Source organism: Pseudopipra pipra, chromosome 26 (assembly GCF_036250125.1).
Source record: "Pseudopipra pipra isolate bDixPip1 chromosome 26, bDixPip1.hap1, whole genome shotgun sequence".
Classification (NCBI taxonomy): domain Eukaryota; kingdom Metazoa; phylum Chordata; class Aves; order Passeriformes; family Pipridae; genus Pseudopipra; species Pseudopipra pipra.
This window is the reverse complement of record NC_087574.1, coordinates 5778587-5795054: the sequence shown is the minus strand read 5'-3', so window position 1 is coordinate 5795054 and position 16468 is coordinate 5778587. Positions and strand designations below refer to the sequence as shown.

The 16468-nt window shown below is 55.6% G+C and overlaps 2 protein-coding genes across 2 annotated transcripts; both read left to right on the top strand.

Annotated features, from left to right (window-relative positions):
• Positions 1 to 2446: 2446 nt before the first annotated feature.
• HOXB2 (homeobox B2) lies at positions 2447 to 5491 on the top strand. Its single transcript, XM_064636414.1, has 2 exons — positions 2447 to 3158; positions 4325 to 5491. Exons 1-2 carry the CDS (start codon positions 2765 to 2767, stop codon positions 4879 to 4881), a joined length of 951 nt encoding a protein of 316 aa, XP_064492484.1. The 5' UTR covers positions 2447 to 2764; the 3' UTR covers positions 4882 to 5491.
• Positions 5492 to 13832: 8341 nt separating this feature from the next.
• Positions 13833 to 15554, top strand: HOXB1 (homeobox B1). The gene is made up of 2 exons (XM_064636591.1): positions 13833 to 14454; positions 15135 to 15554. The coding sequence occupies exons 1-2, from the start codon at positions 13848 to 13850 to the stop codon at positions 15458 to 15460; spliced, it is 933 nt and encodes a 310-aa protein (XP_064492661.1). The 5' UTR covers positions 13833 to 13847; the 3' UTR covers positions 15461 to 15554.
• The last annotated feature ends 914 nt before the right edge of the window (positions 15555 to 16468 follow it).

The window sequence follows — 16468 nt, the reverse complement described above, 5'->3', positions numbered from 1 at the left end:
GGGAAAAAAAACAAAAAAAAAACCAATTCCGGGGCTCCGGGCGCGACACTCCCGCGGGTTCCGTCCCCCACAACTCCTCACCCCCCGGTTCAATTCGTGCCGCAGCATTAAAGCCGCGGGCCCGGGTTTTATCTCACAATTCTTGCGTTTCTCCATCGTTCACTGACCCCGCGAATTTATTCCTGGGATGTGACGCCTTTCCCCTTGAGTAGAGAGATTTTTTTTCTTCCCTTGTGCCTCCTTGTGATACGTGGGAAAAAAATTCCCTTTTCCACCAAGAGGTTCTTTTTGCTTTTATTTTTTTTTTTATCTCTCTCCTTTCTTTTTTTTTTTTCCCCTCCTCTTTTTATTTTTTTTTCTCGCAACTCCGTGCGAGCAAAAAGCGGAGACAACTGTTGGGAGCAGCTGGAAGGATTTTCCTTTTGCATCCCAAACTCTTGCACTTCATCCCAGCTCCTCGAAAAGGAAGGACTTTCAGCCTCGTGGCAAAGCCCGAGACGCCCAAATTTCCGCTTGATTCCAAACGAGAAAAAAAAAAAGATGGGAAACCCAACTGTTCTTTTTCCATTGATCTGCCGAAATTGAGTAGATCTGTGGCGATTTTGATAAGTGCATTGACAATGTAGAACATTGCAGGAAAATCTCCCCTTAATCGAGCTGGTTTGTAATTTTTTAAATTATTATTATTATTATTATTATTTTCTTTACCTCTTTGCTAAACTCTGTGCTTCGGCCCCGGCTCCAGCTGCAGCTTTAGATTTATTCTGTGTGTCTCCCAAACCCTCACCACCCACGCGGATGCCTGAAGTGACAAAAGTTTCCAGGAGGCTTCTCCCCTCTGTGAACGCAAAAATCCCTCCCGGCTGCAAAAACGGGAGAAATGGAGCTGGAACAAACAAATCCCAAACCAGCCCCTTTCCCGTCCGGCACCAGAACGGCTTCATCTCCCTCCCCCTCCCGAAATCTGTACTTTCTGCGTTTGGATTAAACTTTATAAATCTCTCCTGGGTTAAGCAACTCCTCGGCAAAAGCCGAATTTCTTTGCTGAGCGAGTCAGGCCGAGCTGTCAAAAGTCTTTGGAGGGAAAGATTGATCGCTCCTCTCTTATTTTCGGGTTGTGTTCCCGGGCACTTTAAAGAAGGGGAGGAGGGGGGGGAGGAGGGAGGGAAATCTTCCTGGGAAATGACTTTTCATTTTATTTATTTATTTTGTAAACTCTGGAAGTGGCACCGTTTATTGGAGGTGGGGAGGAGGGGGGAAAATAGATGGGAGGGAAGAAATGTGATTTCCGAGATATCTGTGACCTTAAAACACGTTTGGCCTTTAAGGAAAGTGCAAAAGGTCCATTAAGTGTGGCGGGGGAAGCAGCAGGATTATGCTGTTCTTTAAAAGTCGTTTAACCCGGTAAACCGGGCTGGTCTAAATATCCTCGGCTTAAAAGCTGACTTGATTTCCTGAGTGCTCATATCCAGGCTCGGACACGAATCTCTGGCCCAAACCCTCCCAGTGGCTCCAGTTTTCCGAGTTTCACGATCCTGGGATGAGGTGGGAACATCCCCCAGCGGTGGCGGCCAGAGCCCAGATCCAGCCGGGCTTCCCGGGGGAAAAAAACCCTTTTCCAGGGGGGAAAAAGCCCCTTTTCCAGGGCCTGGGTCCCCCCCCGGGGGTGCGAACTCCGGGGAACTCGGAGGTTGGAGGGACCTGCTGCGGGCAGGGCAGGAGGAGCAGGAGGAGCAGGCAGCACCAGGCAGGGCAGGAAGGACAGGCAGGGAATGGAGGGAGGGAAGGACAGGCAGGAGAGGCAGGACAGGAAGGACAGGCAGGGAATGGAGGGGGGGAAGGACAGGCAGGAGAGGCAGGACAGGAAGGACAGGTAGGGAATGGAGGGGGGGAAGGACAGGCAGGAGAGGCAGGACAGGAAGGACAGGCAAAGAGGTAGCAGGCAGGAGGCAGGAAGGACAGGAAGGGAAGGCAGGGCAGGAAGGACAGGAAGGAGAGACAGGACAGGAAGGACAGGAAGGGAAGGTAGAGTGGGAAGGACAGGCAGGGAAGGCAGGGCAGGAAGGACAGGCAGGGAAGGCAGCAGACAGGACAGGCAGTGCAGGCAGCACAGGCAGGGAAGGCAGGGCAAGCAGGGCAGGAAAGACAGGCAGGGAAGGCAGGACGGGCAGCACACACAGCACAGGCAGGGCAGGAAGGACAGGCAGGGAAGGCAGTACAGGCAGGGAAGGCAGCACAGGCAGGGAAGGCAGCACAGGCAGGGCAGGAAGGACAGGCAGGGAAGGCAGCACAGGCAGGGAAGGCAGCACAGGCAGGGCAGGAAGGACAGGCAGGGCAGGAAGGACAGGCAGGGAAGGCAGCCCAGGCAGGGCAGACAGCGGCCACCCAAGGCAGCCTGGCAGCCCCAGGGTGCTGGTGCGCGGCCGTGGCTTTTCGGGGGGTTCTTCTCTGGCCTTTTCTCTCCCGTTTTCAAATCAATTAAAGAAAATAACGCTCTCCGTTTGCCACCAGGCCCCGCCCGCCATTGGCCGGGGCTGCCACGTGACCAGGAATTGGCTGCAATTTTCGCCCCAGTCTCGAGTTTAGCAGAGAAGGTTCCCCCTCCGCCCGTATTATCAGCAATATAACAATTATAAAAAGCCCGAGAACCACCATCGGCACCGCCATAAAAAAGCCAGGCCCTCCGTTTTCTCTCCCTCTCCCCCTCCTCCTCCTCCCTCTCCTCCCCCCTCCCGCTTTTGAAGCCCTGGGCCCTGGAAAAGCCATGAATTTTGAATTTGAGAGGGAGATCGGGTTTATAAATAGCCAGCCTTCGCTCGCAGAGTGCCTGACGTCTCTCCCCGCTGTCCTGGAGACATTTCAAACTTCATCAATCAAGGACTCGACATTAATTCCTCCTCCTTTTGAGCAAGCCGTCCTCAGTCTGAATCCTTGTTCCAGCAGCCAGGCGAGACCGAGGAGCCAAAAAAGAGCATCTCATGGCCTGCTGCAGCCCCAGCCCGCGGCTCCGGCACAGCCCGGGCCCTTGGCAGCGGAATTCCCTTGGATGAAGGAGAAGAAATCGGCCAAGAGAGCCACCCAGGCTCCATCCTCTTCTTCCTCTTCTTCCCCCCCGTCATCCTCCTCGCTGCCGGTCCCCGCCGCAGGATCTCCCGCAGGTTCGTACGACGAGGGGGTGAGGGGGGATTCGCTGAAATCCGAGAGGATCCGAATAATAAAAAAAAAATCCTCCCCTCCCGTTCCCTCCCCCTCAAAAAAAAACCCCGACCCCCCTCCCCAAAGGGGCTTTGCCCCGCACCTCCCCCGAAACTGTGTCACGGAATAAAACCCACCGAGCGGGGGACCCGGGGGGTTCTCCTGCCTCCTCCCCCCCGCAAATAAAAGGAAAAATTGCTGGAACTTCGAGCCAGGAGGGACAGAGAGGGGGCCGGGGGAGCCGCGCTCCACGGAGGGGATTTCGCAGCCCAACCGCAGCTCCTTTTTTGCTTGGCTTTCTCTCCTGCCCCCGCGGGTTTTTTACAGCCCACGGGGGAAAAAAGGGAAAAAAAAAAAAAAAAAGGAAAAAGAAGAGAAACAAAACCTTAAAGAAGTGCGAAGGGGGGGGAAGAAAGACGGGCGGGTAACGCGGGGGTTGCTACCGGCGCGATGGGGAGGGGAAAAAGCGAGGCACGGGCTCTCAGGGTTAACTGCGAAATTAAATAATTAAATACACCCCCAAATTCTCCCCGAGCTCCCCAATAAAGGAGCAACTTCTCTCCTCGGCGCTCCTCGGCCAGGGAGCTCGGGGACCCCGGCCGGGGCCCCTCTTTCCCTCGGGATTAAGGGTTTGAGGCACAATCCACCGGTTCGGTGTTTGAACAGCCCCGTGCAGGTAAAGGCTCGGGCAGGAGAAGGGCGGACACCGGAGCTCATTGGCCGCCTAAAACAGGAATAATGAAATCAAAGCGTCCGTCCCGAACTGCCGGGAAAGGGGGGGAACGAAAAAAAAAAAAAAAAAAAAAAAGGAAGGAATGGTTAAAAAAAAGGGAAGGAATGGTTCGAAATTCCGCTTATCGGCGAGGGAGGAAGGTCTCTGAAGGGAGAGGCCGGGGAATAAAATCCCTTCTCCTCACTGAGGCGAAGAGAGCGGATGGGGGGGGTGGGTGTGTGATTTCCAATCCTCTTCCGCGGCGGGAAGAGTTTAATTAAACATTTATTTCCTCACGTAGCGGCTTCCCCCGCACCCACCCCGCGCTCGGTAGTGCCGGGCAGGGAGGGGACGGCTCCAGCCCCTCCGCTCGCCCCCCCAGCTCCTCGCCACGGGCGCTTTTTGTGTGTGTTTAAGACGCGCAGGGGCTCGGAGACGGCGGCGGCTCCCGGAGGCTCCGCACCGCCTACACCAACACGCAGCTGCTGGAGCTGGAGAAGGAGTTCCACTTCAACAAATACCTCTGCAGGCCCCGGCGGGTGGAGATCGCGGCGCTGCTCGACCTCACCGAGCGCCAGGTGAAGGTGTGGTTCCAGAACCGGCGGATGAAGCACAAGAGGCAGACCCAGCACAAAGAACCCCCCGACGGGGACCTCGCCTACCCCGGCCTGGACGAGGGCAGCGACCCCGCCGAGGAGGCGGAGGGGAGCCCCGGCCTGGGGCCGCTCCCGGAGCCCCGGGGGCCCCCCGGCAGCTCGGAGCCGGTGGCCGCGGGCGAGCCCGGCGCCTGCCCCGGGAGCCGCGAGTCGCCTGCGCTGCCCGAGCTGAGCATCTTCTCGGCAGAGTCGTGCCTGGGGCTTTCCCCGGCTCCCCACGGCTCCCTGGAGAGCCCCGTCCACTTCTCCGAGGAAGACCTGGACTTTTTTACGAGCGCACTTTGTACCATAGATCTGCAACATTTAAATTTCCAATAGCGGGCCCCCTCTCTCTCTCTCTCTCTCTCCCCCACACACCTCGTTTCTGGACGTTTCTCCCCCTTCCAGGGGCACCAACCCCCAACCGAGCCACTGCCAGACCCCCCCCCTCGCCTCTGAGAGAAGGGGGGGCACCCCCAAAATAAACCTCAAGCCATTTATCATTCGCTCAGCCCCTCCCGGCCCCCGAACACTTGCTTTTTTAAAAGCTCCTCACTTCCGAGAGACCCAAACCGCCTCCTCCCCTCTCCCCGATATTTATTCTAGAAGGCTCACGTGAAAGGACAGCCCGAGTTTTGCTAAATGCAGGTATTTAAGGATAGTTTTATTTTCGCTTTATTTATTTGAAGGAAAGCAGCCGGTCGGAGATGTCAGCCCTCGAGAGAGAAATATTTGTAAATCCTTCAAGCGACTTTCTCAGGAATCAGAACGAGACTTTTAGATTTCTTAATGGAACTAAATTTAAATGAAAAAAAATCAGGGGAATTTTCCTTCCTATTTTTAAGTTTTAGACGTAGACTATTTATTCAAATCCTTTAATAGCAAAGGGCAAATTATTTATTGTATATTATTTTCATAGAGTAAATAAATGTCTTTATAAAACCAAGAATCGTGTGTTGCTGCCCATTTCGTTCCAAAATGTGCTATTTTTTCCCCCTAAATCATTCGCCTTCCTCTTTCCTGCTTCGCAGTAATGAGGTTCTAATAATCTCCTCGTGTGCACTGAGAGGAAACAAAAGAAATTGCTCCCAACTAACACTGCAAGAGGCTCCGGGAGTCAGAAATATTCGCTGCCTTCGGCTCTGTTCGCCTTGTCCTCGAGCTTCGTTTTTATTATTTATCTCCTTTTTGATTTCTACTGAATCGAAGCAGGACGTTTCTGTCTGATTTTGGGTTTCTATTTTTGAGATCGAAAAAAAATAAAAATACAAAAAAATCCCTCCCCTAAGGAACTCTGTGGATAAAGGGATGGGAAGCGACACAAAGGCAGCGCTGGGAGAGGCGCGGAGCCCACGCACATTCCGCGGCCATTCCCTTTCTCCCACATCCCGGCCTTCATCCCACTCCTCCTCCTCCTCCTCCTCCTCCTCCTCCTCCTCCTCCCTTTCTCTCGCGGCAGAGAATCCAGCCGGGCCACATCGCAGTTTCTGGGCTTTGAAACCTCCTGGATTACAAAACAACAACAAAAAAATAAAAATAAGGCGAAAAGGAGGATTTTGAGTAAACGCTAAAAATCCGCGCTGGGGGGGGGGTGGTGAGAACCGGCATTTTAGTCAAAAAATAAAACGTTAGAGAGGAACGAGAGGAGAGAGACGGGCCTGAAAGAGGCCTTTCTTTTTTTCTTTCCTCCCCTCTTTTCCAGCAGTAGAAACCAGAACTCCCTCGGTCTTTATAAATCCGGGATCTCCTTCCAGGGCCGCTCGTGCTGCTCTCCCGGCTCGTGGATCCCTCAAAAACCCTTCTCTCGACATATAATTTTAAATACAAACCTCCTACATCGGGGAGGGGGATGGGGAGGCTCGTGAATGAAAAGGGGTCAGCGCGGGGGAACCAAACGCGGCGACACGCAAAATAAATCACATTTACGTCTCTGCCGAGTCATCGGGGTTTCCTCAGCCGCGGCCGAAATTTGGGACGCCTTCGGGAGGGGTTTGTGAGAAAAGGGAGCCCAGGGGAGAGGGGGGGACACCTTAAAATGCGCCGAGGGAGGCCGGAGCATCCCCAGGGAGAGACGCTGCACCAGCCCTTTCTTTAGGGTTAAGGAAAGCCCAGGCCGCCCGTCCGCTCCTTCTGCTGCCGCGGGGACCCCCGGGGACCCCCGAGAGCTGGGATCATGCCTGGGGAGCGTCACCCCCCCTGCCCAGGGAAAACGTGGGGTCTGGGAAACTCCAGATATTCTGTTTGGGATTCAAAGCGTCAGAGCCGGGCTCGCTTTGCACTCTCCGGGCTGTGAAAAGAAACAAAAAAAAAGAAATAAAGAAAGCGAGACCTCGACAGATATTTTCGAAATTGCTGATCGAAGATCTGGATTGTCTCTGACAAAGGGGGGGATGTTGATTTTACGACCACCTTTTCGTTCTCAGTAACATCGCCAGGCTCTTCCCTCGCCCAACGAGCAGACGATTCCAACCTCCCAGCGCCTCGCTCGGGGAAGGCGCGGGTTCCTATCGAAAATCGAAGTGGATGGCAATCAAAACACGCGAGCGAACGTTACTTAACACCTTCCCATAAAGAAAAGGCGGCGTCTGGTGCGTGGCTGGCGGTGCCTGCAGACGAGTGGCCTCCTCATCCCCGCCTGGGAGCCATCGCCCCCCCATCGCCCTGCCCTCTCTCACACCCCCCCCATCGCCCTGCCCTCTCTCACCGGCTCCTCTCCGCTCCCAAAGTCCCCGAGTCACGAGCTGTGGGGGGAAGGAAAGCCCAGGCACAGCCCAAGGACCGCAGAAGGCTATTCATTATCTTTAAGTTTATTTAATATCTGCAGCTCCTGGAACGCGCTCAGCGGCGGCGTTGGCACTGCCAGACGTTGTCCATCAAAGCGCCGTTTGTTCCAGCGCTTTGCAGAGTTCCCCTCTCGCCTCCTCCCCCTCCCCAGCCTCAATCCAGCCTTGCTGGGAACGGCAGGAGAGGGAATCCGAGGGTCGGGACCGGCCCCGGGCCGGGGTTGGCAGCAGCGGGGGCCGCTCGGCCCTGCCCGGTGCCCGGGACTGCCCTGGGCTGGATTTGGGATCCGCGCGTCCCTCCCGCCTCTCCAGAGGAGGCACCTCCTTATTCCACCCAAAAATGGGTGCCCTGGGAGAACACCTCGCTCCGCGGTTCCCTCTCCAGCGGATTTCCACCCGCCCTTTCCGTGGGGAAGGGAGGAGGGGAAGGGAGGGGACAAGAGGGACAGGGACCTCCGCGGGGTCCCCCCTGCGCGGGGCGGGGAGGGTGGAGGAGGTGACACCGCTTGGGACGGGGGCGGGGAAGGGGATTCCACGAGCCCCCCCCCCCAAACGTAAACCTGGAGACCTTATGGATAGAAATCCCTAACGAGGGCCCGTCTGCAGCCCGTAATGACTTCCCGAAGTTGCTGCAGGTCTGGAAAGCATGCCAGTCACAGCCGCAGATCAATTCTACACCCACGGAAAGTGACTTAATAAATGGAACCTCGCCAGTTATTATCCTTGCTAACAGCAGGCCCCTTCTTATTTGTCCTAATTAGCAAGGCTGAAATGTCGGAGGAAAGAAGGGGAATATTCAATAAAATCTAAATTATTGAATGACTAAGATTTGGCCATTAGTTCAGCCATTCTTTACCTTCTTCAAAATGTCAAACAAACGGGGAACGCGGATTTGCAACGCTGCCCTTCTGTTCCGTGCAACTGGAGGGCATATATTAAGCAGATTAAGCATATTCGGCTCCCGATCGTTGTCAAAACACCGCAATTGCCTCGCGATTATTAACCCAGGAATATGCAAATGAGCTGGGCCGGCACGTGTTGCGGGCGCGCTGAGGTAATATTTGTCTTGTGCTGCTCTAGTCTGGGGGTGTGTTTGCTGAAGAGCCTCTCCGAGCCCTGAAGATGTTGAACCAACCCGTTAGAGGCAGGAAAACCTTCGGGAGCGGGGCCTTTGGGGTGGGAACAGTCAACTTCTGCCCGGGAATCACCCCCACCTTCCTCCCGAGCCAGACCCGGGAATATCCCGCCCGTGGCTGTTTTCTCAGAGTCCTTTTCCAGCACTTCCCAGCCCTCAACGCCGGGATTTGAGGAGCTCTCCCAGTCTCCACCACCACCAAAAGCTGGCAGAGGGAACCTTCCCTTCCCGGCCATCCCGGAACCTCCCGCATCTATCCCGGTTATTTTTTTCCTCTTCATATAAACGGAAAGGGAAAATATAGAGAAAGAAGAAACTGTCTGAAGGAAGCAACTTAAGATTCCCCGAGGTTCGTAGAGTTGGATCCAGTTCTCGTCCCCAGCGGGATCCTGCTTGCAGGATATTAATAATTAATAATGTCGGCCTACCAATATTAGCAATATCGATGAAGATGTTGAAGGGAGGGTTAAGGAGCGAGTCCAACCGGGCCTGTCGGTGCTGGATCTGAATGAAAGCCCAGGGGTTTGGGACCCCCCCGGGGTCCCTGCTGCAGTTACAGACCTCTCCCCTCCACTCTCACCCGGCAGAAAAGCTAAAATGAACGTCACGGATGGGACGAGCCGGGTGACAGCCCCACTCCTGCCCTGGGGACCGCACGGAAACAGCCGAGGCGACTCACGGGGGAACAGGACAGGTTTCCCCGAGCCGTCGGACGGGGAATTTGATCTCTTGGCGCAGAAGGAGGCGGGGTCTGAGGGGGTTGTGCCTCTCTGAAAAGGGTAAAAACCAAAACAATCGAAAGAGGCATTTCTCACCCAACCTTCCACTCGAAATGCTGTGCGGGAGACCGAGAACACAAGGCGCGTCCCTATCCCGGGCTGACAAGTCTCCCATCCCCTCTGGGAGATGCCGATCACCTGGGGACTGTCCCCGACCCCGTCTGTCCCCTCCCCTCCCCCGAGAACGACAGATAAGAATTATTGTACCTTATCTTAATTATCCCGTGTTTATTCTCCAGCTCGGAGATAGCCCGGGCTTTGTAACCCATTAGAAGGATTCCCGAACTCCGGGAGCGTTTTCCCATTTGATTTTCACTTTTTACCCCCAAATGTAGCTCAGCAGGCTCTGAGCTGACCAAGGCACGAGCCGGGGCTATAAATTTCCCTGGGAATGTCCTTTTGGTGATTCCAAGTCCGCAGCCAAACACGCAGCTCAGCCCCAGAACTGTTCCCTATAAATCACCCCTGCAGGAGCCAGAAGTGACATTTCTTACGCACGACTCGAACTTTCTCCGCTGAGAGTTGTATTTAACTCCCGAAACGAAGCATCTCAGGACTCCGAGCGCTCCGGAGCCTCTGGAAATGCATCATTCCCTCCTTTTCCCCTGCACAAAAACCTCCCGGGTGAAGATTTCTTAATGGGGCTTTTCCCACGAACTGCCTTCGGAGGGGAATGATCCCCCGTGTCAGGAGAGGGGTTTAAAGCAAATAAAGCAGCTTTTAGAGAAAGGAGAGATTTCCCTTGCTCTTCCCTCCCAGGCTGGAGCAGCCCCGAGGTTCCTGGGGTGTCTCTGTGCCCCTCGAGGGGAGAAACTGCTCTCAAGAAAAGGTTTATTTTAATAAGATGCCTCCATCGGGTCGGAACAAAAGGCGGGGGGCAAAAGCCCCCCTTTGTTAATTCAGTAGCGGGGGGGGTGGTTGTGTTTCCACCCCGGGACAGCGAACCTGCCTCAGATTTTGTCACGGCGAGTCCCCCTGCCCGGGGTGGCCTGAGGGGCCAAAGGCACGGGGGGGCTCGGGTGGGCAGGAGAAGTCCCCGCCACCAAGAACTCCTCGGAAAACCCGAGTTCTGCCGCTGGTGACCTCCCCATCCTCATCTGCCCGTGGATCAAAGCCCGGGGTTGAGGGGCGGGAGCTCCCGAAGCGCTTTTAGGCCGCATCATCTGTCGGGAAGAGGGGAAGCAGCTCCGTGCGAAGGGATCTGGGGATCCCAGCGGGCAGGGAAGGGATCTCCGCCTCCCCCGGACTGTCCCACCGCGCTCCGGGACAGCGTAGCTGCTTTTTCGAGGCGTCAAAGAGCTTAAAATCATCCCGCTCCGGTTTTATCCTCCTCAACCTCCAGATATTTTGTTTTATTCCTGTTGGGTGAAAGGCGGCAGCATCCCCCAAATCGTGTGGGAATAGTTACTGTCTCCCTCAAGAAATAAGTGAAAATCAAGTAATAAATAAACGAAAGGCTAAGGAAGGGGTAGGACAGAGCTCTAATAATTCGAGAAGTTCCATCTACACCTTCTCTTTGACCGTCTTCACTCTCTCTACTCCCCATAAAGGAGGATTTAAAGAAATAAATGTGTAAAGGGCAGAATTAGGCTCAGGCAGCGTTTGATCGTTAACAATAACCCGGTATTTCTTTCTTCTGTGGGTTCTGAAGCTCTGAACCAAAGACAGATCTCACACTTTCCCCGCCAGAGGAATAAAGACCAATACCGAGAACCACAATAACAACATCGGTGATTTGCTGTGGGATCCAGGGCAAGGGACTACGAAGGAAATTTGGGAAGGCGATTCCCAAGCGATTCCCGGTGTCTCTGCACGCCCTTTGATCCTGGCGGCTTTCCAAAATCCCGCGCAGCCACCACAGGAACAGGTGGGAAAGGGAGCGGGGGGGTGCAAAGCAGCGGGCTGGAAGCCCTGGGAAGGGGCTCCGCAGGGAAATTGGGAAGCCGGCACCTTCCATCCCGCTGCCCCCCTGGAATGGGCCCGGGTTTGGCGGCCCGGGGTCCCCCGGCAGGTGAGAGCCGAGGGGGGTGAGAGGCTGCGGAGAGGAGCAGATGGCGAGGGCCCCGCAGCGCCGGGGGCAGCGAGGGGGAGAAGGTGGAGGCCCCTTTCTGGGAGGAGATCGGCCCCAAGGTCCCATCTCTCGTCAGCTGCCCTTCACCTCCACCGAGGGACCGGCCCGGCCTCTCCCCGAGTGACTCCGGCCCTGCCCAGCCCCTCCCTCTCCTCCTCCTCCACATCCCAGCCGCCCTCATCTCATGGTCACCCCCTCGGAGGGACCAAAAAGGCTTTCCCGAGGTGCTCCAGCCCCGCACATCCCCTCTCAGCCCCACACATCCCCTCTGAGCCCCACACATCCCCTCTCAGCCCCACACATCCCCTCTGAGCCCCACACATCCCCTCTGAGCCCCACACATCCCCTCTCAGCCCCACACATCCCCTCTCAGCTCCAGCTCCACTTCCCCCCTCTCGTTGTCCCCAAAGTCGGGGCTGGAGCGGCCCCAGAGGAGGAGCCCGGGGAGTTTCCCCGCCTAAAAATTCGACTTCGTCCGATCCAATCTCCCCATTTACCAAGGAAACTGCGTTTTCCCCTCAGCTCTAAACCTCGGTTTAGGCTTCGCTGAGAGGACGCACAGCAAAACTTTCCCCTCCACGACTCCCGAGTTGTCTCGGAGCTAATCCAGCAACTCCGGGAGGCAGCTGGATTTTAATGACATAAAGCGTCCCCTTGATGGAACAGTGGAGGGAGATCACGGTGGAAAATTATCAGACAATACGAAACAATTGATTCGAGGGCGAAATAAACATCTATCCTTTTCTTTTTTCATTTTACAGCCATAAATCATCCATTGGAAGCATCGTTTAAACATAATACATCCATTTGAACGCGAGTGCAACATAATATAAAAAGCACTCCTGGAATCAAATTAGAAATCGATTTCTCTTGCGAGGGGAACGACATGAGAGTTGCTTTGAATCTTTATATTCACTTTGGGTTGTTTTATGCAAAGAAGGAGGCCGAGAGTCTCAGAGATCATTTGTAACCCAAGATATTCTCTTCTTGAGTCTCCCAGCATCAGCAAAGTCGGCAGAATAAATGAATAAATAGACACGCAGCTCTGGAAATAGTTTTCTTATTCTTTTTATTGAAAGATGAGGGTTGTAATTGGCTAAAACTCGGGTTTTCTCTCGGGGGGGGGATTTAAAGGAGGGAAGAAGTTTGATGCCAGGGCTGCCCGTGCTGCGGTTTCTAGACAAATGTTACCCCACTGCGTTGCATCAGCCAAACCTTCTCCCGCCGAAGGACGTGGGTTTGCCTTTCAAAGTGAACTTTTGGCCTGGGGTAAAAAAAAAAAAGAGAGACAGAGAGAAAGAGAGAGGGAGAGAAAGAGCCCTCCTGGTTCTCCTCGAGGGCTGAATAACCAGTAAATATCCTGACAAGTAACAAATGACTGTGGGCGTCATATTGTTGGGTGCTCTTGTCTCCCTTCTGCTAACAAGTAAATAAATGTTGCCTACCTATGTTCCCATTCTCTGGGCAGTGCAGTGGCCCGGCTGAAGGCACTGCCTTCCCACCTACTCCTCAGCTGGACCCCGCCGGGAGAAAGCTCCGGCCCGACAACAAATTCGGGGCGAGATCAAACGAGGTTGGCCGTGGAAAAGCAGAATTGCTCAACCCCTTCAACCCTTGGCTTTAGCAGTGGGTGTGCGGGTGAAAGGGGGAAGGATGGACGGGAAGATCCGCAGACAGACACACGGCCCGTTTTTAGCCCCGTTCCTTAATTGCTAAGCCGCGCATGGTGTTTCTCCAACAAAAGGCATTCCGTCTTCCTAACTTTGTTTCGTGGCCTCATTAGAATATTGATCTAATTACGCTGCTTTTACCCGCGCTGGCCCGAGACACAAAGCTGGTGCGGCAAAATTAAAACGCGTGGGGAGCATTTTTTCTCAGGAGCTTTTCTTGGACTCCTCATCCCAGAAAACGCCAAGCCGCTTTCTAGGGAAAAGTTTCCAAGCCAATAAAAGAGCATCCTTTTGTGCCTGGGGGGTCAGAGCGCTCACACCTCCCTATCCCCTTTCCCTCTTCTTCTTCTTTTTGTTTCTCTCGTGAAACTGGGACGGGGGGAAACCTTTTTAAGTCGGGGCAAGGGGAAGTTCTGCCGAAATGGGCTCGCAGCATAACTCGGGGGCCTTTTTAGCACTTAAAACAGTTGTGGATAATTCTAATTCTTCCCCCAGCCCCTCTTGCCCTCCACCTCCCCGCACCCCACCTCCCTCCTCTCTTTTAAAGTCTTTGAGGAAAGATTTTGACGTATTCGTGTTGTTATCAGATTGATGGGCAGGGTTTGATTGAAACCCCTTTGTCATGCAAATGTCAGGCCCTTGATGGATGAGCTCGGAGCTGTGACAAACTTCGGGAGCCCCTCGCTCATTGGGCTAGGCCGACGCCGCGCCCGCCCCCGCGGCTCCCCCCGGCCCCGCCGAAGGCTGCGGGGTTCGAGGGCCGGCGATCCATGGAAGGAAGTTTTACAGCTTTGACATACTATCTAAAGGTTGTAGGGCAGGCGGGATCCCCCCCAAAACAGGCTGACCCTCCTCCATCAGTGGCAGATGGACAATACCAGGATGAACTCCTTCTTAGAGTATGCAATTTGTAACCGTGGGACGGGCGCCTACCACCACTTAGAGCCGAGCTCCCCTTCCTTCCCCTCGTGCTCAGGTAGCCCCGTCAGTGACACTTTGAGCGGAGACGGGCGCTTTGGCTCGGGAGGGAGCGCGGCCGCCGCCGCCCACCTCCCCCAGCAGCCCCCGGGCTTCCACCCTCCCTCCTCGGGCCGGTCCGGGCCCTTCGCGGGCGCTGCCCCGACCCCCGGCTACCCGGCCCAGGGCGGCGGCCCCGGCTACGGCCACCACCAGCTCTACCTCGGCCAGCAGGACGCGGACGGGCTGTACTTCCAGGCGGCCGGGTACCCCCCCGGGCCGGCCTCCAGCCTCGGCTCGCTGGCCGAGAGCTACTGCGGGGCGGTGGCGGCCGCGGGGCAGTACCAGCAGCAGCACCTTTACGGGCAGGAGCAGCCCGGCTACTTGCCCGGCGTTTACGGCAACCTCTCGCCTTCTTTAAACGAGGAGCGAGACCCCGCGTGCCCCCCCGAGCCGGGGCCCGGCGCCGCGCAGACCTTCGACTGGATGAGGGTGAAGAGGAACCCGCCCAAGACAGGTGAGTTTGGGGGGAGCGGAGCGCGGCCAGGGGGTCCCCACCCGAGGGAGGTGGGGGGCAGTTCCTCACTCAGCCCTGCCAGGAAAAGGTTCCCTTCCCTGGGGTCTGTGCCCGAGGTGACTGGGCTCGTCTTCCATGAGAACGTGGGTTTGGTTTGGTTTGGGTGGGTTTGGGTTTGTGGGGTTTCTTTTTTTTTTTTAAATCCCAGCCCGAGGTTTCCCAGACTCTTCCGATGGACGGTCCCTGAGCTCGGTTTCCCGCAGGCCCAACGCGATTTAAGCCCAGCTCGGAATGGGAAGCGCTCCGGGCTTCCTGCTTCTTCCACAGCCGTTGCTTTCCATCTCCCCTATTGTTCAACTTCCTTCTCCACGACCTTCCTTAAATCACAGCCTTCCCTCCTCCTCTCCCATCATCACCTTCACCCTCCCCTTCCACCCCTTCGCGCTCAGTTTGGTCTCCCGCAGTTTTCAGGGAGATGGAGGGAATGGTTCCGAGGGAAGAGCCCGAGGAGCTCCGTCCCCCCGGGCCGGGAGATGTGAGGAGCCGGGAGGGAGCGCGAAGCTCGGGGTGGTGGAGGGACCACAGGCCCAGGAGAGGAGGGGAGCGGGGGAGAGGCCCCCCCGCCCCAGAGAGGGGGTTCCTCCGGCCGCTCCTGCCCTGTTTTTTTTGGTCGTTCCCAGCCAAAGTGTCGGAGTACGGACTGCTGGGCCAGCCCAACGCCATCCGCACCAACTTCACCACCAAGCAGCTCACGGAGCTGGAGAAGGAGTTCCACTTCAACAAGTACCTCACCCGGGCCCGCAGGGTGGAGATCGCCGCTACCCTGGAGCTCAACGAAACCCAGGTCAAGATCTGGTTCCAAAACAGGCGGATGAAGCAGAAGAAGAGGGAAAAGGAAGGTCTCGCCCCGGCTGCCGCCTCCAGGTCCGCGAAGGAAGCGGGCGAAGCCTCGGATCAGTCCAACTGCACCTCACCCGAGGCCTCCCCCAGCTCCGTGTCCTCCTGAAGCGCGTCCCGCGGGGGCACAGAGCTCTGCCCTCGGGGGGCTGCAGAGCCCGGCAGGGCAGGACCACGAGCCTCCCCCGCACGGCCCCGCCACGCGTCCCCCCGAGCATCCCTTCGTGACACCGACTGTCCCGCTCGCCTTTCTCTCTCTCTTAATTTATAGACCCTCTGCAAAACCACTGGACTCCAAAGGAGCAGCCGTGTCCTCCTGTATCCTCAGCAATAGGCGTTTGTCTCAGGGACGTTTCTCCCTCTCCCTCCTCCCCTCCGCCCTTTAGGAACTGCACTTTCGACCACGGAAAAGTTTAAAACGAATCTAGTTCTCTCCCGTCTTAAAAAAAAAAAAACAAACGTGCGCGACGATTTCTCCCCGCACGAATCTCACGTTCGATGTGTTTTTCCTCCTCGCGAGACGCTAAAAAAAAAAAAAGAAAAAAAAAAGTTTCGGGTACTTTTTCTTCCCTCCCCCCTCCGTTATTTACTGTGTGTATATCTTGGAATGAGATCTGAGGCGCCCGAGATGCTCGAGGCCTGTGCGAAGACCCAAACACCGAGCAAAAAAAAAAAAAAATGCAGCTCCTCTGCTACCATTTTGCACTATTTCTGCTTTACAGGGTTTTTTTTCCACACGCTCTGCGACGGTGACTGCTGCTGCTCCTGGGGGAGGGTTATCAGAGAAAACGGGGTGAGGCCTCGGGGTACTTCGGTCGCTGTCGCAGGAGGTGTGAAGGTGGATGGGAACAAGGTTGCACTGATGCACTGGCTGCTATTTATTGGACCTCTCGATAGCCTCAAGCCTCGGAGCGCAGCAGCACGTTCCTCGCACCCCCACCCTCTCAGGCTTATCGGAGTCAGATAAACCCACTATTTAACCACGGCCAAATGTTTTCCCTCCCCCGTGAGAAGTTTTAGGGCAGGACGAAGTGAAAAACCGGGGCAACTGTTCGTTAAAAATCGTTTTAAAGGGAAAAACGTCATCGAGGAAAAACCAGCGGTTTCTTAATCGGAA

What these genes read in the sequence shown, in the direction of transcription:
- HOXB2 (XM_064636414.1), top strand. Translation starts at nt 2,765, where the DNA reads ATGAATTTTGAATTTGAGAGGGAGATCGGGTTTATAAATAGCCAGCCT. An exon ending in CGCCGCAGGATCTCCCGCAG is followed by an intron (nt 3,159 to 4,324) that starts GTTCGTACGACG and finishes TGTGTGTTTAAG; the next exon opens with ACGCGCAGGGGCTCGGAGAC.
- HOXB1 (XM_064636591.1), top strand. Translation starts at nt 13,848, where the DNA reads ATGGACAATACCAGGATGAACTCCTTCTTAGAGTATGCAATTTGTAAC. An exon ending in GAGGAACCCGCCCAAGACAG is followed by an intron (nt 14,455 to 15,134) that starts GTGAGTTTGGGG and finishes GGTCGTTCCCAG; the next exon opens with CCAAAGTGTCGGAGTACGGA.